This window comes from Narcine bancroftii, chromosome 6 (assembly GCF_036971445.1).
Source record: "Narcine bancroftii isolate sNarBan1 chromosome 6, sNarBan1.hap1, whole genome shotgun sequence".
In the NCBI taxonomy this organism is placed as follows: domain Eukaryota; kingdom Metazoa; phylum Chordata; class Chondrichthyes; order Torpediniformes; family Narcinidae; genus Narcine; species Narcine bancroftii.
The window spans coordinates 65,183,867-65,207,993 of record NC_091474.1 but is presented as its reverse complement, the minus strand read 5'-3'; the positions used below and the strand labels follow the sequence as shown (position 1 = coordinate 65,207,993).

Below are 24,127 nucleotides of genomic sequence, written 5' to 3'. Positions count from 1 at the left end.
TTACGAAGGGGCCAGGGCAGATGTGCAAGATATTGAGGAGATGCGGGTGAGGGTTGAGTTGATGGGAGTGGAGGGAAAGCCACATTGTTTGAAGAAGGAGAACATCTCTGTTGATCTGGCATGGAAGACCTCAACCTGGGTGCAGATGCGATAGAGACAGAGAAATTGAGAGAATGGAATGGAATCCTAACAAGGGACAGGGTGAGAAGAGGTGCAGTCGAGGTAACTGTTGGAGTTATTAGGTTTGTGGAAAATGTCTGTAGAGATTTTGTCTCCTGAGCTTGAGCCAGAGATTGAGAACAGAGAGAGTGTTGCTAGAGATGGACCAAGTGAACTTGAGGTCGTGGTAAAAGTTAGCAGCAAAGTGGATGAAGTCGACAAGTTCATCATGGGTGCATGAAGTGGCACCAATTTATTTGTCAATGTAATTTTTTTTAAAGTTTAGACATACAGCACGAGCCTGAGTTTTTTGAGGAGGTAACAAAAGAAATTGATGAGGATACGGTGATGGATGTGGTTGACATGGACTTTAGTAAGACATTTGGCAAGGTCCCCCATGAGAGACTCATTCAGAAACTCCTAAGGCATGGGATCCTGTGTGAATTTAAAATTGGCTTGTCTGCAGAGAGCAGTGAATAGTTGTGGATGGAAAGTATTCTGCCTGGAGGTCAGTCACCAGTGGAGTTCTGCAGGGATCTGTTTTGGGACCTCTGCTTTCTGTGATTTTTATAACTGACCTAGATGAAGTAGCGGAAGGATGGGTCAGTAGGTTTGCGGTTGACATGAAAATTGGAGGAGTTGTGCATGTAGCTGAAGACTGTCAAAGGTTACAAGAGAATATAGACAGGATGCAGAGTTGGGCAAAAAAGTGGCAAATGGAGTTCATTCTGTATAAGTGTGAGGTGATGCATTTCGGAACGTCAAACGTGAAGGCTGAGTAAAGGGTTAATGGTCAGATACTTAACAGTGTGAAGGAACAGAAGGACCTTGGGTCCAAATCCATATATCTCTCAAGGTTGCCACAAAGTTTGAGTGCATAGTTAAGAAGGCGAATGGAATGCTGGGCTTTATTAATAGGGGGACTGAGTTCAGAAGTAGAGAGATCATGTTGCAACTCTACAAATCTCTTGTGAGACCACACTTGTGTTCAGTTCTGGTCAACTCATGATTGGAATGGTGTGGAAGCCATGGAGAGGGTGTAGAGGAGATTTACCAGCTTGTTGCCTGGATTGGAAATCAAGTCTTATGAGGCAAGATTAGCAGAGCTGGGACTTTTCTCTTTGAAGCATAGAAGGATGAGAGGAGACTTAATAGATGACTACAAGATTCTGAGAGGCATAGATAAGGTGGGCAGCCAGCGGCTGTTTCCCAGACCAGGATCAGCAAACACCAAAGGGCATCTGTACAAAATTAAGGGAGGGGAGTTTAGGGGAGACATCAGGGGTAAGTTTTTTTTTACAGAAAGAGTTGTGGATGCTGGAATGCCTTGTAGGGATGGTGGTGGAAGCTGAAACATTAAGGGCATTTAGCAGATTCTTAGATAAGCACGTGGATGAAATAAAAGCAGAAGGTTATGAGGTAGGAAGGGTAATGTTTTATTTTGGTAAGAACATGTACGTTGCCACAATATTGAGGGCCAAAGGGCCTGTACAGTGCTATAATGTTTTATGTTCTTTGAAGTGTTCGAGACCGGTGCAATTTGGATAGGTTCGTGGTTGGGAATGGTTTCAGGAGATATGGCTCTTGCTTGGAGAGAAGCATTGGCTGCCAGAGATGAGTTAGGTTGAAGGACCTGCTTCCGTCCCGTGTAACTCTCTGACACATTCAAGAGGAAGCTGGCAGCAGGGAATGGAGAAAGGATGAGAAAGGCACAAGTTTGATGACAAGGGAAACAGCTTGTCACATGCTGCATGTCTGTACAGTGCGAGTGAACTCCACTCAGCTGCTCCAGTGTGAAGTCTCTTTGAAAGATGCCGACCCTGGAGGTTCCCTTCCTCTTTTCGATGGGAGTTCCGTAAGAGCCTACCTCACTGCTTCCCCTTTGTGATCCCTAATGCTCTCAAGCTTCAAGTACCATGTGATCACCCCGGCTCACTTTCCACAGCCCATTCCCATGCCGACAGGATTGTCAATGGCATCGTGCTCTGCCAAACTGAGGCCACCTGCAAATCAAAGGAATACGTAATATTCCGTCTGGGGTCTCTTCAACCAGACAGCACCTATTTTCTTTAAAACCTCTCCCCCGAATCTCTCTTTCCTGATCGCTCTGTCTCCCTTACTCAAGCTCCCTGCCCTTTCCTTTCTCTCTTATCAGCTTCTTTCTCTTCTACCCTCCCACCTGTATCCACCAATTACCTGCTACCCATTAGCCAGTGCCCCTCCCCCACCCCTTCTTCCCTCTTCTCCTCTCCATGTCATCTCTTTATTTAGATGCCTGCCTGATTTTGCTCATGTGTTGACGGAGGACCCGGACCCGAAACGTTGACTGCCTTTTACTTCCTCTGGCTGCTGTGTGACCTGCTGATTTCTCCAACATGTTTGTGCATTTCACGTGGATTGGGAAGTACGTGGGGGAGACGGGTTGGGTTTGGCTGGGAGATACGGGTGATGAAAAGGTCAGCACCCCACCTGAATCGCACCTTCTTCGCCAGTCAGTCACAGACTGGCAGTGACAACAATCCTGGAGAAGTCCCTGACCCAAGTCATCCTGCCCTCCAAGCTGAAAGAAGATGTGGGGTGGAGAATGACCTGTGATGAGAGAGAAAAACGGGATGGGGGTGGGTTGAGGGGGGGGGGGGAAACAGAAAATAAAGAGGAAGCCATTTCAGTACACAGCGAGCAGCAAGACAACTAACAATGCAAGAAAACAAGAGGTTAGTGGAACACATTCGCAGATGAATCCTTTCCTCAAAAAAATGATAGAGAAATGGTACAATACAGCACACGACGTTGTACCAACCTACTCCACAACAATCTAACCTTCCCTACATCACATCCACACCCTCTATTTTTCTTGCATCCATGTGCCTGTCTAACTTTTAAATGCCCCTAATGTTTCAGCCTCCACCCCTACCCACTTCTCACTGTGTAAAAAACACCTCCCCTACACTTTCTTTGCTTTACTACAGATGTCCCGACATTCTATACTGTCACCCCAGAAAAAAGATGCTCGCTGTCCAGCCTATGTGTGCCTCTCATAATCTTGTAGACCTCCATTAAGTCACCTCTCATCCATCTTCACTCCAAAAGAAAAGCCTCTTCAAAACATGTTCTCCAATCTAGGCAACATCCTGTTAAATCTCCCATTCACCTCCCCCGAAGCCTCCATCTCCTTTACTGTAATGAGGCGACCAGAACTGAACCCTATATTCCAAGTGTGATTTAACCAGGGTTTTATAGAGCCCTACAGCTCTTGAACTCAATCCCCTGACTAATGAAGGTACCATAAGCCTTCTTGACTACCCTATGAACCTGCGCAGCAACCTTGAGAGATTCTCCCCACATGAGTTGATTTTTCCTGGGGCCTTCAGTTTCCACTCGCCCTCCAAAACGTACAGGGTTGTTGGCTAATTTGGGTGAAATTGGGCACCACAGGTTTAAATGGCTGGAATCGGCGTTCAGTAAATAAAATTTAAACAGATCCATATGAAATACCACTCCGGGCAAAATATGTTACATCTACAACTACCCTCTTTTTTCATGATCTTTGCATGGATTGAGTGCAGAGATGTTTCGTACTGGATTCCAAGTGTCCAGGATACTTTCAAAGCAGACATGGAATGAACTGCAGCAAGGTTGCACTTACACAAGGATTCATTCAGAAGTGGCATCTATTTCCAAAGCTGGCTTTATCTCCCCCACTTCTGATATTTTTACCCATGATGACTCAGAATTTTGATGACTGATTGCTGCACTTGGCTTATCATTTTAAGCAGCGTGAAGACAGCGATAGAACATTTTTAGAAAGCATTTCATCGTATCCAAATTGAAAAGGTTAACCAGAATCACAAGAGGAGGTGTCACTTAAAGGTGCAGCTTCCGAAAACCTATCCCAACCTCTTTAAACCAAACCTACTTCAGATCAGAGTTCCAGGAAGGTTAGGACACTCCTGTTCATCAGACAGACCATGTCACAGCTTCCCATGCAGGGAGTGTTGCTCTTCATTGAAATTTGACTCATCCAGACCTGCTTGAAGATCATCAACTTGGTGAAAAGCACCCTTCGGTCTGCCAAAAACTGGTTGGTCTTCCACCCCACTGAGTTCTCGGTGAGGAAATGCTGTTAACTGGCACAGTCCAAGCTGCAGGAATACATGCTGAGGAATGCACCGAGGCTTGGCGCAGCCAACACGAGGGTCCTGTGGGGAAAGACCACAGTCTAGGGTCCTACTGCTATTGGGCATTGAGGAGATGACACCAAGAAGAAGGGAATAAGGACAAGGAAATAGAGTAGTGACCATGGTGCTAGAGAAGAAATATAACAATATACATTCATGGAAATGACACTAAGGATATGAAAAGGCTTCTGTCAAAAGTTTATAGTGAATAAAGTCTATTAAACAAAGACATTCAACATCATCACTTTGATGCTTAGACAGGCACAATACTTGTATTTAAACATGATGTTGAAATGAACGGGGAAAGGAAAAGATTCTGCCAATGTCTCCATCAAAATGGTCTGAGAGTAACAACCTGAGCCTCAACGTGGACAAGACGAAGGAGATGATCGTGGACTTCAGGAGGATCAGGAATGGCCACCCTCCACAACACATCGACAACTCTGTAGTAGAGAAAGTGGAGAGCACCAAATTCATTGGAGTTCACTTAACTAGTGACCTATTGTGGACACTCAACAGCTCCTCATTTGTCAGGAAGGCGCAACAGCGACTGCCTTCCTGAGAAGACTGAAGTGGGCAAGGCTACCGGCCACCATTATGTCAACCTTCTATAGGAGCTCTATAGAGAGTGTCCTGGCTGGCTACATCACAGTGAGGTACGGTTGGTGCAGGGAAATAGATCGGAGCTCAATCCACAGGATCATAAGAGTGGCAGAGAGGATCACTGGGGTCTCCATCCCCTCCCCCAACCAATTAATGTGATCTACCAGAATCATTGTCTGAAGAGGGCACGCAAAATCATTGAGGACCCCTTCCACCTTGCACACAGCATCTTTCAGCTGCTCCCATCGGGGAAGAGATACAGGAGTATCAGAGCCAGCACCACCAGGCTGAGGAACAGCTTCTTCCCACGAGCAGTGAGAATGCTGAACGACCCAAGGAACTGCTCACACTGACCATCCGAGACTCTCATTTGTACAAAACAATATTTCTTCATTCATACAGATATACTTGTCGTGCATATATATTATTTGTTTGTATGTGTATGTCTGGTTGTGCGTCTGCGTGTTTTGCACCGAGGACCGGAGAACGCTGTTTCGTCAGGTTGTACTTGTATAATCAGATGACAATAAATTGACTTTCACAGAGCAGGTACAAATGCCAGACAAGGATTCAGTGTTGGGAAAGAGGCCCTGATGCAGATGGGTTTTTTTAACCAAGAAAACAGCTTTGAGAGGGTTTTGTGAACGTAAGACTTTGTGGAGGACAGTGTGATGATCCCCTGGTCGTAGACAACAAGCATTGTGAAACTCTGTGGAGCTGCAGAGTTTGTGTGCAGAAAGTTTTAGGATTTATTAATGAGGGTCACAATTTGAAATGAGAGTGGAACTCAGCATGAGCGGCTGTGCAGGTTGGAGGCTGTGGAAGTTGGAGTTTGCGAGGTTTTCCATGAAGGCCACTGAAGGTGAGGTTGCCAACTTTAACTGCAGAGAGGTGACAGTGTTGTGGGTGCTGTGTTTACTAGTTTCATGCCGATGTGCTCTTCCCTTTCATTACAGGGATCTCTATAATTCAGAGGGATCTCAATAGTTAAACAAGAGAGTTGGCAGGCGCCGCAGTGAAGTGCAATGCACGAAAGTGCTAGAGAAACTTGCGCTGTGGGACATACAGAGGAGATTTAAAAGAATGTTTCCTAGACTTGAAGAATTGAGTTACAGCGAAACGTTAAACCAGTTAGGACTTTATCCTCCGTGCATCGGGAAATGAGGGGTGATTTGATAGAGATATACTAAATTATGAGGGGTATAGATAGAGTAAATGGTTTCTCCATGGAGGTTGGGTGAGATGAGGATTAGAGGGCATGAGTTCAGGGTGAAAGGGGAAATGTTTAAAGGGAACATTACGGGGAACCTCTTCACGTAGGGAGTGTGGAACGAGTTGTCAGCTGAAGTGGTGAATGTGGACTTGATTTAGACATTTAAGAAAAATTTAAATGGGAGGGGCATGGAGGGGCTGTTGTTTGTCTGCAGATCACTGGAACTAGGCAGAATAATAGTTCAGCATGAAATAGATGGACTTAACCGTCCGTGGAAATCCCCATGACTGGCTGAGTTCATCCAGCACTCTGGAGGATTGGCCGAAGCAAAGGTCTGAAGATATTTTGAGCTCTTTAGTACATGAGAAAACCAACACTTCTGAGAGGTCAAGAGTCATGCAAATTGTTCTTCATGAAGAAATGGTTTTAAATTTTTTCTATTTTAATTCAGAGATGCAACATGATAGAAGGCCCTTCCAGCTCATCAGTCCAAACTGCCCAAATATACCCATGTGACCAATTAACCTAACATCACGGTGCGTCCTTGGAACGTGGGAGGAAAGTGAAGCACCCAGAGGAAGCCCACGCAGACATGGGGGAACGTACAAACCCCTCACAGACAGCGACGTATTCAAACCCAGGTGGCTTGTGCTATAAAAGTGTTGCACTTACCGCTACACTAATCATGCCACCCACAGTAAGTTTAAGGTTAAAGCCAAAGCAGACTGGTTTCCCTTCCTTTTGTGCAGTGATGTTACTAAGTCAGACTTGATGATTCACACTGAACTGTGCCATGCACCGTCCCCACACAGATGGAACCTGGGGGAAGAGTGCAACAAGTAGGTTGCTTAGATTAGCTGCCAAGGGCACCTGGTGGGAGATGATGGCAGGGATGAACTTCAGCAGTAGTTTCGGAAGAAACTTGAAGCAACCCAGCCAACATTAGTTCAAACTCACAAGAAATCGTGCAAGTGCGAAATAACAGAGTTCATTGACAAAGTAACACGTGCTGTGTATAAAGAAGCATTGGACCCGTTCAACACAAAATCCAGAAGAAATCTGATAAGCTGCCACATTCAAGCCTATTATAGAAAAAGAGGCTCAAGGTGAATAAGGGAAGGTATTCACATCAGTGAAATATGGGCATAAATGGACTTTTTGATTGGCAAGATTTAAGGAATGGGCTACTCGGGGGGTCAGTGCTTCTCATGATCCATAAAGTAACTTGGTTGAAGGTTTCAGAGGTAAGGTTGGTCAACTGGCTGATGCGCTCAAGATGGGCAATAGAGGTTGTGAAGAGGCGACGAGGAGGCTATAAAATAATAAAGCTTACACAAGTGAGAGGCCAAGGCTCTGGCAAACTGAGCATGATGAGAAGATGCGGAACTCTCCCGTCAAGAAACAAACTCAAAGCCAGCATCTAAATGGGAAGGAATTGTAGAGTTCTGAGGTACAAAGGGATCTTCAGGTCCTGAATGTCCGAACACAGATACTGCATGCGGTTGTGAATGTTCGCACTCATTCCTTAGGGGACAGGATGAGCATAAACTTCAGTTGTATTGGGTAATTGTGGCCACATCTGGTGTACTCTTCAGGAAAGATCTGGATGCATGGGGACCATTTCGCCAAAGGTTTTTGTGACTAATAACAGCAATAGTGGAATGTCTTCTGCTGGAACATGGAAATGCAAGAGGGAACCTGATTGAAGTATGAAATCCTGAGGGATTGTAACAGGTGGGAGAGGATATTCCCTTTGAGGGGGGAGAACTGGGAACTGGATATAATCAGCAAACACGAGAATGTGTACGTACGGTGAAACAATACTTCTCAGGAGGTGCCTGAAAAACTCAGCAGGTCACGGAGCATCCATACAGAGTAAAGGGGAACCAATAATTTCGGCCTGGGCCCTTCATCTTTTATCAGGAAACTATTGCAAACATATCTGAAATGAAAGGGTCCAGGCCTGAAACATTGGTGACCCCTTACTTCTTCCAGATACTCCAATGATCTGCTGCATTTCTCCAGATCTTTGCACTTAACCCCAGCATCTGCAGACTATCCTATTTAATCTCTTCTCAGAGAGCTTCTTTAGAGTTCAGAAGCTGAACATTTTTAAAACTGTGTTTGAAAATGGATGAAAGGTAACCATGAGTAGATGAGAATGAGAACTGAAGTTAGTCATAGCAACGACGAGCTCATGAAATAGCATCCAGGGATACATGGTCCACACAAGCTCCCTGTATCTCCATCTGTGAGAGAGATGGAAGGTGGAAGCTCTGCACCCTGTACTTGTTGCTGATTTACATTCACCCCCATTCATGAGCAATTTCAATGGAATATCTGGTTTCATAGTGACAATCATATTCACCAGCTGTGCCAGTGATCGTCCCCCCTAACATATTTCCTCCTATTCCCCCCCCCCCCACCTCCCACATTTCCTCCTATTCCCCCCTCCTCCACCTCCCACAGCTAGGCAGCTGCCACATCTTGAGTTGCATATGGCTTGTAAGGAGTGATTCAGTCTGGTTTGTAATGAGTGACAGCATGGCTTCTAATCTCAGTGTGGCTTGTAACGAGTGACTCAACATGGCTTCCAAAGAGCGACTCAGCACAGCTTGTATTGAGCAACAACATGGCTTGCAATAAGCAGACTTAGCATGGGTTGAAGTGAGCAAACTCAGTGTAGCTACCTTAAAAAACGTCAGTCCTCCTAAATAAAGGACCAACAGTTTCATAAAGCTTGTTATCTATTTACAGATGATTCACAATGCGATATCTCACGTTCCATTGGCAGAGACTTTTAACATTGCTACAATACATTTCTTCAGATCAAAGGTCAAGTGTCAATGGTCAAAATGACAACAGTGCTGTTAGTCCCAGAGCAGTCACTCCACTGTTTCCTTTTGCTGGGAAGACGATCCGGCATTCATCTGTCAATGGTCTCAACCCTGCAGACCCGAACTACACAGACTTCCACCTTCCTTCACTTGCCTGACTCAGACTAAGGACCGCAATAGTCCGGCCACCCTCCCCCCTACATCTGCCCCACCGAACCCTTTCAGAAATTGCGTCTGGTCTCGTATCTTTTTTAGTTGAGTATTTTATTTAAGTTTTAAGAAAATATGGAATATCTGGTCTCATACCTGCCATTCACCCTCTTCTGGATCCAACTGTTTCAAACCTCTGAGGAAAGTCTCAACCCAAAATGTTAGCTTCATTCCACAAATGCTGCTTTCTTTTAATGATACACCTTGGTAGAAACCAATTTCCCCGATTTAAACCCGTGCTGCCCAATTGTACCCAATTGACCTACAACCCCGGACGCCTTTGGAGGGTGGGAGGAAACCAGAGCACGTGGGAAAATTCATGCAGGACACAGGGGGAACATGCAAACTCCTTACAGACATCGGCAGATTCGAACCCAGCCTGTTGGCACTGTGATAGCATTGAGCTAACTGCTACTCTAACTGTAGTACCCACCTTAAACTCTTGAGTACCCCAGTATCAGTCATTCCTTGGGTCTGTCTATTCAACCTTTTTCCACATTCAAGGGCAATAGGCTTGTCATTAAGGATGTCATTGTGACAGTAAATATGGCCTTGCTGAACACCATCAATGAGTTTGATCATTGATAAGTTGTCAGGATCAGGTGAGATTTACCCAAGGCTACGGTGGGAAGTGAGGGAGGGGATGGCTGAGTCACTGACGATGATCTTCACATCATCACTGAGGACAGTAGACGTACTGGAGCGTGCAAAGTTTGTTCCCATTCAAGAAAGAGAGTGGAGAAAGCCCAGGAAATTATGGACCAGTGAGTCTTACTTCAGTGGTGGGTAAGGTATTAGAAAAGACCTTAAGAGACAGGATTTTCAGGTATACAGAAGGTAAAATCTGATTAGGGATAGAAACATAGAAAAATAGGTGCAGGAGTAGGCCATTTGGCCCTTCAAGCCTACACCGCCATTCAATATGATCATGGCTGATCAGTATCCGGTTCCTGCCTTCTCCCCATACCCCTTGATCCCCTTAGCCACAAGGGCCAAATCTAACCTACTCTTAAATATTGACAAGGAACCGGCCTCAACTACTTCCTGAGGCAAAGAATTCCACAGATCCACCACCCTCTGAGAGAAGAAATATTTCCTCATCTCAGTCCTAAAAAACTTCCCCCTTATCCTTAAACTGTGACCCCTAGTTCTGGTTTTTCCCACCATTGGAAACAACCTACCTGCATCTAGTCTGTGTAAGCCCTTAAGAATATGTTTCTATAAGATCCCTCCTCAGTCTTCTAAATTCCAGAGAATACAAGCTTAGTCTATCCAACCTTTCTTCATATGCAAGTCCTTCCATCCCTGGTATCATTCTAGTGAATCGTCTCTGCACCCCCTCCAAGGTGAGGATGTCCTTCCTCAGATAAGGAGACCAAAACTGCACACAGTTCTCCAGGTGTAGTCTCACCAAGGCCCTGTACAGCTGTAGCAGGATTGCTGTACTCAAATCCTCTTGCTATGAATGCCAAAATGATAGTCAGCATGGCTTCGTCAGGGAAGATCGCTTCTCATGAGACTGAATGAATTCTTTAAGGATGTAACAATCTACATTGATGAAGGTAGAGCAGTGGATGTGGTATACCCGCACTTGATAAGGTTCCCCAAGCAAGGCTCATTCAGAAAGTAAGGAGGCATGGAACCCAAAGAGGCCTTGCTTTGTGGATACAGAATTGGCTTGTCCAGAGAAGACAGAGGGTGGTTGTAGATGGTTTGCATTCTGCATGCAGGTCAATGTCCAGTGGTGTTCCTTGTGGATCCGTTCTGGGACCCCTACTCTTTGTGATATTTTATACATAACTTGGATGAGGAAATGGGAGGGTGGGTCAGTAAGTTTGTGGATGCCACAGAGGATGGTGTTCTTGTGGATAGTCTGGAGGGTTATCAGAGGTTACAGAGGGACATTGACAGGATTCAAAGCTGGGCTGAGCAGTGGCAGGTGGAGGTTAACCCAGGAAAGTGTGAAGTGGTTCATTTTGGTCGGTCAGATTTGACGGCAGAATACAATGTAAATGGGAGGGCTATAGAGGAAGGTGGACAACCTGAGAGATCTTGGGGTCTGTGTCCACATGCCACTCAAAGCTGCTGCACAGGTTGATAGTGTTAAGAAGGTGTATGGCATGTCGGCCTTCATTAACCATGGGATCGGGTTCAAAAGCTGTGAGGTCATGTTATAGCTATACAAGACCTTGGTTAGTCCCCGTTTGGAATATTTTTGTGTTCAGTTCTGGTCACCTCACCACAGAAAGGACGTGGATGCTTTAGAGAGCATGCAGAGGAGATTTACAAGGATGCTCCCTGGATTAGAGAGCATGGCTTATGAGGATAAATTGAGCAAACGACCTTTTCTCCTTGGAGAAACGGAGGATGAGGGATGTCCTTATAAAGGTGTACATGATGATGAGGCAATAATCGTGTGGATGGCCAGAAGCTTTCTTCCCCAGTGCTGCAATGGCTAACATAAAGGGGCATAGTTTTAAGGTGCTTGGGAGTAATTATGGGGGGGTGGATTTAAGAGGATGGTGGGTGCATGGAATGTGCTGCCAGCAACAGTGGTGACATCAGGTGCAATAGGATCTTTTAAGAGACTTTACATCAGTACCTAGACCTGAAAATAATGGAGGGTTATGCTGTTGGGAAATTCTAGGCAGTTGATAGAATAGGTTATTATGTCAGCAGAACACTGTGGGCCAAAGGGTCAGTACTGTACTATAGATTTCTATGTTCGATGCTCTCTCCTTGTATCTCGTTCTGGAATAAAGGCATCATCATCTGACAGTTTTAATTTGGAAAGAAGAAGAAAACAGGACAAATTATGTGACTCCGAAAAGCTGATGGTAGTTGCTTAGCCCTTCAAAAGGTTTCTCTCTTTCCTCTGGAGTTAAACAAGAAACTGTGCAGATTCCGGAGTCTCGTGCACTACACAAATGCTGGAGAAACTCAGCAGGTCTCACAGGATCCAGAGAAAGTCAAGGGTAACCAACACTGTGAGCCTTGACTCTTCATCAGGGATGTAGGCAAATTCTTGAATAACAGATGAGGGGGGCGGTGGGAGGGTGAGGAGGAGGGAGGAAGGAGCACGAGGAGGAGCACAGGCTGACAATACTATGGGGAGGGTAAAGAAAAAAAGGCAGAGAAGTGAAGGGGAGTGGGCAGAGGGAAGAGGAATCCATTGGGAGGAGAGGGAGGGGAATGTGGTGAGAACCTTTTTTATTCTGTCTGATTTTCAACATTCCTGACAAAGGGCACAGGCCCAAAACTTCAGCTGCCTTTGACTTCCTGTGGATGCTGCGTGACCCCGAGTTTCTCCAGCACTCATCTGGAACCCGGCGTGTGCAGAGTTTCTCGATTACGTGAAGACTGTCAGTGCTTAGCCGTTCAGGAAATTTCTCTCTCACTCCTCTTGACCTTCTCAGCCCGTGATCACCACCATATCGATAACTTCTTTTAGGGCTGGCAACTTCCTGCTCCAATCACTGGGGATGCTTTTATTGTATGAAAGGCAGTTGCTGCAGTTTTCTCTGGAGTAAATGGAGCTCAAAGGGGTTTAGCTCTGAGAGTACCCAATGAAATTCTGGCTGGTTAAATGGCTAGCCTTCTGTTCCATACCCAGAGGGATGGGCTGTTAGATAAGTGACAGCAGTTGGAAAAAAGGTGCACAGCTGATGGATCCAGAGGTCAAGGCATGCACGGAGGCAAAATTGGGCCTCAACTAAGTTTTTGGCCTGCAGGATGCTCACATTCTTGGTAAACTTCAAATCATCTGCACAACTATAAACTGAAGGGAAATTCCGTGGTACTTTAAATGGAAAGAAGTTTGGACGAATTAACTCCCACCCATTTTTCCAATGAAACAGGTCTTCACTGCTGCTTGGTGAAATGTTAATGGACACCCAACGATAATGATGACAGCGAGTTTATTGGCATATACGTTGTATAATGGACAGAAGCGCTGGAATTCCCGTTTGTTGCCCTTTGGTTTCCCTGCAGTGACCAAATAGTGGTACCAGCAGGTCTCGCGGATCCTAAGGAATGGAATACTCTTTCCAAATTTTCCAATCTCATGTCAGGGGTCAGCCCCAGGGAGAATATCAAGTGGTCTTTGTGGCTCAGCTGAGACTGAACATGTCAACAGTCTGGGTTCTGCAATCAATGGGAGGAGAGGTGGAATCAGCAGGAGTGGTGAATAAGGAGCGCCCCTGCCGTGTTGATCTGCCCAGTTATACTTGACTGGAGAAAAAAAATAAGACGAGGCAGAAGGTTTGGTTACTGATTACTCTCATTTTCAAAGTCAGGACATCAGTTAAGGAGCAATTCCCCATGAACACCTTCGTTAGTGGACTGAACCCATTTTGCGTGTGTTTTATTCTCCCTTCCATTTATCAGTGTCACAATCCCATGGATTAGCACAGTGTGACCTTTCTCCACATTCAGATGTTCATTGAATAATTATAAGCTTTGCCATTTGGAAAAAAAATACCCTCAGGATTTCCTTCAATGTGTCCTCAAAATAGAGACAGATGCCTACTTAAGCCAAGAAGGTTTAATATATCAAAACATCCCGATACTGAGGGAGCAAATAGTAGGCTGCATAATGTGGCTGATCTGCTGTCCTCAGTTCTCCACCTAACAGTAAAATTTAAAATCTAATGAATATATTTGACATAGAAATGTTCAATGTTCTCCCACCTGATTCAAAAATCACGCATTGGCAAAATAAAGTACTTCTTTTATAATTTCTGGACCAAAATAAGTCATTCACTGGAGATAATGGCCCAGAAACCCATCTGTCTCTTTTACACAATGTTATTTTGATACTGCACTAGATGAAAACAAAAGGATCTGAGACCAGCAATCGCTGGAATTTGAATAAAAAAAACCAAAGCTCTTGGGAATATTTTCTGGTCACTGGGAGGAAGATTGCAAGCATGATCCATAGATATTGGGTGCTCGTGTTAGCTCAGCTGAAATCTCGGTGAGGGGAGGGATTAATGACGGGATTGATTGCAGATCTCAGGAGCATTATTGCCAGAAGGTGATGGGGGAGGGGTGTTCTGATCAAGGAACCGAAGGTCAATGAGCATTGTTGGATGCCCCAATATTAAACTGGCACTCTTCACTTAGAAATCAGGTGAAAAGATCGGACAGCTGTTTGGGGAGGAGGGTAAGCAATTCCTGGAACTGCGAAGTGGGAAGGGAATCTCAAAAGGGAATCAGAGCTGAGGGGGGATTTGATAGGGAAGGTTTTGGGTGACAAGGACCCTTCTATAGATGCGTTGTGGAAAGTGTGCTGACCGGCTGCATCATGGCCTAGTATGGGGACACCAATACTTCTGAACTGAAAGCTCTGCGAAAGGTAGTGGACACAGCCCAGGACATAACAGGCAAAACTCTGCGCACCATTGAGAACATTAACATGGAACCGTGCCGTCAGAGAGCAGAAGCGATCATCAAGGGCCCACACCACCCAGCACGCGCTCTGTTCTCGCTGCTGCCATCAAGAGGTGTGGATGCCATAGGACTTGCACCATCAGGTTCAGGGATAGTTGCTACCCCTCCACCATCAGACTCCTGAACAACAGATTCATTCAGAGACTCATTTAAGGACTCTGCCTTTATTCATTATTTATTCTGAATATCTATACATTTGCACAGTCAGTTTGTTTCAGTTCTTTCTTTCTTTGAGTACAATTGCCTGTAATTTGAAATTCTGCCTGGACCAGAGAAAGAATATCAGGGTTGCATATAATGTCATGTATGTACTCTGACAATAACTTTGACCTGAAGATCTCTGCCTAGCACCGGGAATTGGCATCACTGGGGGGTGCGGACTGCACCAGGTGATGCCATCAGAGGGGATGACACCAAAATAACTGTCCATAGAATTTTTGTGCAGTGTTTTTGCAAAAATGCATTTTTTTTTATAGTTAGTTATAACGTTGTTAGTTATACAACAAAAACATTTTACATCAGCCCAGCTTACATGTGTCAGTATACTTACAATGCTAAAACACAATGCTGATTTACTTTTTAAACCTTCTAATGCACTCTGGTCAGAGCTATCATTATTACCCAGTTACAATGACTGCACCTGCTCCAACCACATGCTGGTGTTTTTGTCGCTGCTGGTGTTTTTATAGTCGCTGCTTATGTCAGATTTTCTGGTGTTTTCGCTACAATATTGTGGTCATTAGTATTTGTGAACCTAGATCAATAACATTTTTGAGAAAAAAGTAGGATATTCTAATTTAAGGGTGTAATTTAATTTTGCTATTTAGCAGCTCACTGAAGGCTTAATCGAACCGGCTCAGGAGGTTAGGTCAGCCTTGCCCTATTGTCCCTGCTGCGTGGAGACATTGCATTTTTGATGCCATTCATGGACTGTCCCACCCCTCCATTCGATCGATAGTCCACCTGATAGCTGACAATTTTGTAAGGCCTGGACTTAAAAAGCAGGTCATGAACTGGGCAAAGACGTGCATGGACTGCCAATCTGCAAAAGTGCAAAGGCACATGAAAGCGCCGCTTCAGCCTTTCCAGCCACCGCAGTGCAGGTTCGACCACATGCATGTCGACATCATCAACACGCTTCCGGTGTCACGAGGGTCTAGGTACTTGTTAACAGTCATCGACAGATTTACTAGGTGGCCAGAGGCAGTTCCTATGATGGACACATTGACTGATTCATGCACCATAGACTTTATTTCTGCCTGGGTATCACCTCCGACAGAGGCTCTATGGTTTACTTCTACACTCTGGGACATTTTGTCATGACTGCTGGGAATGTAGCTCTGCCACATGACAGCCTACCACTCACAGTCAAATGGCCTGGTGGAGCAGATCCATAGGCTGCACTGATGGCCTGCCTCCAGAGACCTGATTGGGTGGACAAACTGTCCTGGATCCTCTGGGGAATAACAACGGCATCCAAGGAGAATCTCAAATCCTCATCGGCCAAGTTAGTTTATGGAGCCAGAATCACTGTACCTGGGGAGTTTGTGCCCGCCGTACACAGACAGGACGTGCCACCAACTGAAGTCTTGGGCAGACTGCAGGAGCAGCTTGGAAAATTGACCCAATTTTCCATGTCAAGGCATGGAACAACAACACCCTTCATCCCAAAGGAACTCTGGGACTGTGATTTTGTGTTTATGCGTAGAAACGCACACAGACCACTCTTACAGAGGCCATATGAGTGCCCCTTCAGAGTTCTACGAAACAATTGTACAACTTGTGTACTGGACATTGGAGGGCATCCAGAGACATTTACAATTGACTGACTAAAGGCCGTTCATCTTGACCTTGATCGGCCCACGCCACGACCCCCAATGCGAAGGTGCAGACGACCGCCCAAGAGCAGTGGATCATAATGGCACCAGAGGTTTAGCCTCCTATCGCCAGTGCTGGGGAGAAGTGGGGTGGTGGGAGAAAACCACGTAGCAGTTCACCAGAGGCTTCATCGAATCTGCTTGGGAAGTTCTGAGTTACATCGCGATGCAATGGCGTCATTTGGAACATGCGGGGGTTTTAAAAAGCTGCACGTGACTGTTTGAGTAAATTACTTTTACTGAACTTCAACTCGACGACGTCTGATCATTGTCTCGTTCTTCATTTTGCACGATGACACAGATGCTACAGCTAGTTGTTTATCTCACTACCATTGCCATTAGAGTCAGAGATATCAAGAATGATGAGTAACATTAGTACAAGACATTACTAAGGATTCTGAAGGGTCTGGAACAGGGGGGAGGTCTATGGAGGGGAGGTGGTTGACACCATAAGTTATCACACTGGTTGTCACCAACACTAGTGATGCCACTGGTACTGGGTTCCTGAAGCGGGGGCGGGGGGGAGATTAGCAGGTGGACAAAGGAAAGGAGTGGACAGATGCACAGTACACGAACATGCTGGGAGAAACTCGGCAGGTCATACAGCAACCGTGAACCAAAGCTTTACGATTGGGTCCTTGGTTGGAAATGAGGAAAAACAGATAGACACTGGAATAAAATGGTGGAGGGGGGGGGGAGAGGAGAGGAGGGAGGGAGGAAGGGGCACGGAAAGGAGCACAGGCCAACACAAAAGAAGGCATGGGTGGGTACAGGTGGGAGGGTAAACGAGAAGGAAGCTGAGGTAGTGTTGGAGGGCAGAGGGCTCAGAAGGAAAGGAAGAGTGGGGATCTGGAGGAAGGGAGACAAAGGAGTGAGGGAGAGAGAGAGAGAGAGAGAGACTTGGGGGAGGGGTTTAACCTAAATTTTAGAAGGTGATGTTGATGCTGTCTGGTTGGAGACTGTTCCGATGGAATATAAAGTGTTGTTCCTCCAATTTGCAGGTGGCCTCAGTTTGGCAGTGCATGAGGCCATGGACAAACACGTCAGTGCATCAATGGGGTGGAGAATGGTGAGTGATGTCTCCACCTCACAGAAGTGTTCAAAGTTTCCTTAAACAAATGCAATGTCCCTGCTAAATCCCTGGAGTGCTCGAGCTCACGTATATTTTGGACCAGCGACAGCTGCTGACAACCTTGAGCATGAGTATATTGAAGCAGAGTGTGAGTGGTCATGAGAAAGGGAGCATCACTCACATCTCTCATCCGACATGCCCACCTGCCCAACCACCTCCACCAGGCCTGGAGAATATGTGTCCCACATTGCCCTCAATGGCCACTGCAGAAATTGGAGGGGGAGGAGGTAAAATGGACCCTTTTATTTCAGTAGCACATCAATTTATCCCTGCTTTAGATCTGAATAAAGAGCAGGGTATTTGCTTCAGGCTTGGTCTGTCCTCACACAGACGATAACGGATCCCAGGGACTCAAACCGAATCAACTCTGTCAAAGGCGACTCAGATCCTGCTGCCAGCTGAGAGCAGCCACCACTGTCCTATGGGGAAATAAGCCTTCTGCAGTCCACCAACCTCAACTTGTCTGATGATGGTCCAAGTTTATCATCATCAGACTGTACATACACAAGTAGACAAAATAGTGTACACCATCACGGTGCACACGCATCCACACATAATAATCACATATACACAGACATAATAAATAAATAAATATTTTGGAATGATTTACTTTGCTGCAAGACACTGTTCATCAATCTCACAGCCTGCAGGAAGAAGCTATTTCATAGCATGACAGTCCTAATTTTGATGCTCCTGTACCTCCTTCCTGATAGTAGAGGGTCAAAGATCCTGTGTGATGGATGGAGGGGATCCTCAATAATTAAGCAAGGCTCTTGGTGAATGTCTTCAGGGTTCAGGAAAGACACAAAGATCATCGTCAAAATGCCCCAGCAACCTCCTGTAAAAATCTGGGTTATACCCTGTCCGGTCCTGAATCTTTGTCAGAAGCTCCAACACAGGAGTAAAATTTCCACAGGATTCAATGTTATTTTCACTGGGTAATGTTTCAGGGATAAGACCAAAATTGAAACTGAATTTATATCAAAAATAAATTGTAAAAAATGCAAATCTACAGGTGTGATATTGAAATCAGATTATCATTTAGGTTTGGGAAGATGGCATGGGGAAATTCATAGCTGCATACCTCTTGAGAAGATTACATATAATTTGAGAAATAAATTGGATACTTCTTTGAAAATTTGGTGTTCAAATTTATATATTGTAGGTATAAATTTATAAATGGCTTTTCCTAAACCTTGTGAAACCTCATTAACTCCTTAGAATAATAAACAAAACTGAAAAAGGTTAGAATCGAGTGAAAGCCAACCAGGTCTGCTTCCTTTTACTTACTTTCTTCCTTCTTCTATCTTTATTGGGGTTATTATTTGGGAGAGTGGAAGGGGTTGGTAGGATAGCAGCGACCCACGCACGGAGACATGGATTGGCCTGCAAAATAGCTGGAGAATGCAGCGACTTTGCGGACCTGGGAGTGACACCGGCCGCCATTCCAGGTGACCTCCACATGGCACTCCGATGACGTGGGGCCCAGATGTTAGCATCTGGGCCCCATATAATCGCAATGACCAGAGCAATAAATCAGTCTAGTTTTCTAAGGCTGTGGTGTGCGTGTCGTTCTTCTATATGCCTGCGTAGCACGAATGCTTCAGAGTTTTTATTTTCTCCATTTTGGGGGTTTATAAAATCATCATGATTAATAGATTTGGTATGATTACATGATTATTATATTGTATTTTGACATGAATAAATGAATGAAAAATTTATATAAAATATTCAAAAAAGCTCCAACAGAACCTTTTCCTTATCCTCACACGTGGTTTTCAAACTTTTTGTTTCCACTCACAGGCCACTTTAAGTAATCCTTTACACTGAGCATCAATGGCATAAGGATTACTTAAGGTGGGATGTGGGTGGAAAGAAAAAGTTTGTAAACCACTGTTTTAATCATCCCTCATTGACTCGTTATGTGCACCATTTCACAACTCCAAAGGAAATGGGCCATTGACAATCTTTCTCAAGCAAAATATTTCAGTAACAATTGGGTTTAGAGCAGTGATTCTCAACCTTCCCTTTCTACTCACATCCCACCTTAAGCAATCCCTTACTAATCCCAGAGCACCGATAGTATAGGAGGTATGTGAGTGGAAAGAAAAAGTTTAAAAACCACTGATCCAGCACATCAGCCTGTTCTACACTGACCTCACATTCACAAATGTCCCTCTCCCTGGTGAACACTGAAGCCAAGTATCCATTCATGACATCTCTACTTTCTCTGCCTCCAGGTGCATGTTCTCCCCATGATCCCTGAGTGGTCCTACCATCACTCCACTCATTCTTCTGTTTTTCATGTACTCATGGAAGGCAGTGGGGTTTTCATACTCACCAAGGTGTTCTCATGTCCTCTTTAAAGAGACACAGCATGGTAACAGGCCATTCTGGACCACAAGCCCAAGCAACCCAAATGCACCCACAAGGCCATTAACCTACCAACCCCGTACAATTTTGGGATGTAGGAGGAAAGTGGAGCACCCCGAGGAAACTCGTATATGTCACAGGAAGAATGTATACATTTATTACAGACAGTGGGGGATTCATACCTGGGTTACAGACTTGTCAACCATGGTTCCTTTACCTAGCATCTTTTCCGTATCTCAGTGAGTCAAACCTATTCAGGATCCCATGCCTGAACATCCTCCATATTTCTGCTATCATTCTCCCAAAAAGGAGGCGATGCCAAAACTGCTGTAACAACAACTCTGTTGCTAGTGGGCACCCGGGAGAATGGGGAGCAGAGACAGAGTGCTGCTCCACAAGGTCCTTCTGCCTGGTCCTGATACTCTATATAGGCTTTTAACAGCCTTTTAAAGGAGCCAACAGTGTTCATTTGTTAAAATCTTACAATCGGTGGGATCTATGTCCAAGATGGGAGCACCCATGCTGGACAGCATACAAGGGTTTGTAGACTCCAGAAAGCAGCAGACAGGTTCAAGGCATCATAAATGGGGATAAACCCCCCCCCCCCCATGAGATGAAGCATAGGAGATGACCTAACAGGGCGGTAACCATGGTAGCGGACCAGTGAGGGTCTTAGCAGCTGAAGGACCAACACAGACTTTAAGTTGCTGGAGACTGGCTCATGGGAACCAGGTATCAGAACCAAGATTCAGGAGGGCATTGAGGGAAGCGAAGTCTTCCTGTTCAAATCAGAGGTTTGGATCTTGAGCTTGGGTTGTCAATGGTTTGAAATGGAGTCTATAGGACTGCAAAGGCTACTGGAGCCCTGGAGGCGAATCCACAGACACTCAATGTCTCCGAAGGGACTCCTTTGATTCTCCAATTGTTAGGGCCGCCAGACAATGCTCATGGCAACTTTTGTATACTTGACCGCAGACAAAAGTTGAAGAGAATCATGTATATAACAGTTTTAATGTGCAATAAAACTCCTGTTATCCAGAATTCAAGCAACCGGCAACATCAAGCAACTGGCAAAAATAATTGCGGAAAATGAATAGGTAAAAAAATGCATGTTTAAAATTGGTGATCCTCGCCATTAGTTCGCCAATCACACTACACTTGATCTTAGCCAAAAGGTCAAGAAGTGATAGTTCACCAATCACACAACATGCAATCTCAAGCAACCGTAAGATACACATATCCAGCATCCACCAATCCCCATAGGGGCTGGATACCAGGGGTTTTACTGTAGTATTACATGACAATAACAGGAATTTTGATGACATCTGTGCCCTCCTTACTCTCCCAAGTGCATCCCACATGTCAAAGATACCCAGGATAACTGTAGGCCTCATAGTCATGGGTGGGTGGGGTAAGGATCTTGCCACTGCATCCTTGCTGGCTCCACACCCGTCTTGCCCAGGTTCCTGTTTGTTCTTCAGTCACTAACTCTCAGGGCCATTGACAAACCGGACCCTACCTCTGTATGCACATTTGCCCCCAGCCCTGCTCACCCTTGCTGGTCATCGGCTCCTTTCACGCCATGCCAGCTGCCGGGTGGTTCCTGGTTCCTGGTTCCTGCACCAGCGGCATTGCTCGCCTCATGGCAGCCCCCTTCTAGTTTGTGGCTAATTGATGAGCAAGACCCTGACCAAAACATTGCTCAGGAACCAGGATGATATCTGGCAGAAGAACACCACCATCTGCCAATGGTAATTCATTGATGTGACAGGATACACGGGAATTGAGTGAGGATCGCCTCGGGCTGTGTTTGGCGCAAATTCCATCTCTGAAGAGCAGATGTCATCTACCGAAAAAAGTGCCAGTGTTTGGAGGTGGTGGTGTTCTAAATACTGAATAAACGTTAGGCTCCTGTATAGATCTTTATTAAAATCAATAAAAATATTTTAACAAGAAAATAAACAATAGTATTGGAGTGATAGCCGTTCAATGAATGGAAACATTTGAGATTTCAAGCATCAGCATCAATTCAGAGAACAACCTCCAGTTCACCTTTCAAATTAAAGCCTCCACCACAGAGAACAACAAATCAAGACCTGATCAGAACGATAAGGGTTTATGAACTAGTTTTGATTGATTGACGCTGTGTGCTCTGCAACTTGTTTCATTGCCCAAAATGAACGTTACCCAGTTCCAATGATATAACGTAAATAATTCATTGTTTCCAAAATTTAATTAATGAACAATGCAGGTCAAGAATATTCTCATTCAAAGCAACAAATAATAAAAGCAAATAAAAATTATTTTCAAGTCTCATCAACAGAAACCAATGGACTTCACTTGGAATCAGTAGGTTAGAAATCTATTTTTGTGCCCTCAACCATCCCTCCACTGTAAAGGTTGGGTTTGCTGCTCTGTCCCCAACCTGCTGGATTCCTTCTAGGGAAACGAGCAAGTGAAGCTGAGGTGTGGGTGTTGGTCAACCATTCAATTGTCATTGAAAGGCAGAATATTGCAGTTGCTGCGATTATTAATTAAAATAGCAAATGCTGCATCTACTGGGAGAGGTGGCAAAAATTAACATTTCAGCCAGATGTCACGTCAAAAGAACAAGAATGGGGGGGGGGGGGCGGGCGGACGTTTTCTGCAGGCAAAGAGCAAAGGAGGAAAAGGGCAAGAGACATCTAATTTTAGGGGGAAAGGGATGAAATAACCAAAGATCCAATGGTCTAACAGGGGTTTTTCAACCTTTTTCTTCCCACTCACATCCCACCTTAAGTAATCCCTATGCCATCGGTGCTCTGTGATTAGTAAGGGATTGCTTAAGGTGGGATGTGAGTGGGAAGGGAATGTTGAGAATCTCTGCTCTGGACCCAATTGTTACTGAAATATTTTGCTTGAGAAAAATTGCCATCAACCCATTTCCTTTGGAGTTCTGAAACTGTGCACAGAACGAGTCAATGAGGGACGATTAAAACAGTGGGTTTTCCAACTTTTTCTTTCCACTTACATCTCACCTTAGGTAATTCCTTACTAATCACTAATCAAAGATCTTGGAGGATTTTTCCTGGACCCAACACACACATCAGCCCATCGACTTCCTCAGGAGTATCCTGAGGTTTCATATGACATTGGAAACCCTGGAAAATTTCTGCAGAGGTGTGGTGGAAAGTATGCTGACCAGCTGCATCACTGTCATGTATGGGGGAAACAATACCCTTGCAAAAGGTAGTGGACACAGCCGAGGATATCACAGGCAAAATCCTCCCCACCGTCAAGAACATCTACTGTTAGAGAGTAGCAGCAATCATCAAGGATACACACTACATGAATTTTATAAAAAATTTAAAGACTTATTAATGTCTTTAATAATGGAAGTATTAAAACAAGCAACTGAAACTTGTTCAAAAGATGTAATAACAGTAATACCTAAGTAAAGATTTACTAACCAATATCTTATAGACCAATATAGTTTTTCAATGTTGATTATAAGATTGTTGCTAAAGTTTTAGCTAATAGATTGAATAAGTATTTACCTGAGTTGCTTCATTTAGATCAGTCTGGATTTATTAAAAATATAATCTGTTAATAATATAGCTAAATTAATTAGTCTAACTCATAGCTCTCAGAAGAAATCAGACTTAGCATTGGTTTTATTGCTAGATGCCGAAAAGGCTTTTGATAGATTAGAATGGAACTATTTATTTAAATTTTTGCAAAATTTTCAATTTGGGTCAATATTTATAAATGGGATTAAAGCTTTATATAGAAACCCTTTGGCGAGAGTAGTTATTCTTCTTTTTCATTAACTAGATTGGCTAGATAAGGATGTCCTTCATCTCCTCCATTATTTGTTTTACCAATTGAACTATTAGCACAATCAATAAGACAAGATTTTAGTATTAAAGTTAAAAAGGAGTACAAGATTAGTTTGTTTGCAGATTTATATTACAGATCCTGAAAATTCTTTAATCTCTTTATATAAAAAATTACAAGACTATGGGGGAATATCTGGTTACAAAATTAATTGGGATAAAAGTGAAGTTATGCCATTAGTAGAAGGAGATTATGATCAATGTAAACGAGTAGCTCAA

The 24,127-nt window shown here is 44.5% G+C and overlaps 1 protein-coding gene across 18 annotated transcripts in view; it reads right to left on the bottom strand.

Moving 5' to 3' along the window:
* Positions 1–24,127, bottom strand: part of dlgap2a (discs, large (Drosophila) homolog-associated protein 2a) — a 625,248-nt gene that overhangs the window by 474,129 nt on the left and 126,992 nt on the right. For all 18 annotated transcript variants that reach the window (XM_069885188.1, XM_069885186.1, XM_069885180.1 and 15 more), the window contains one exon: positions 2,629–2,748. In XM_069885188.1, coding sequence (XP_069741289.1) covers positions 2,629–2,748 — 120 coding nt within the window. The remainder of the gene's footprint in view (positions 1–2,628; positions 2,749–24,127) is intronic.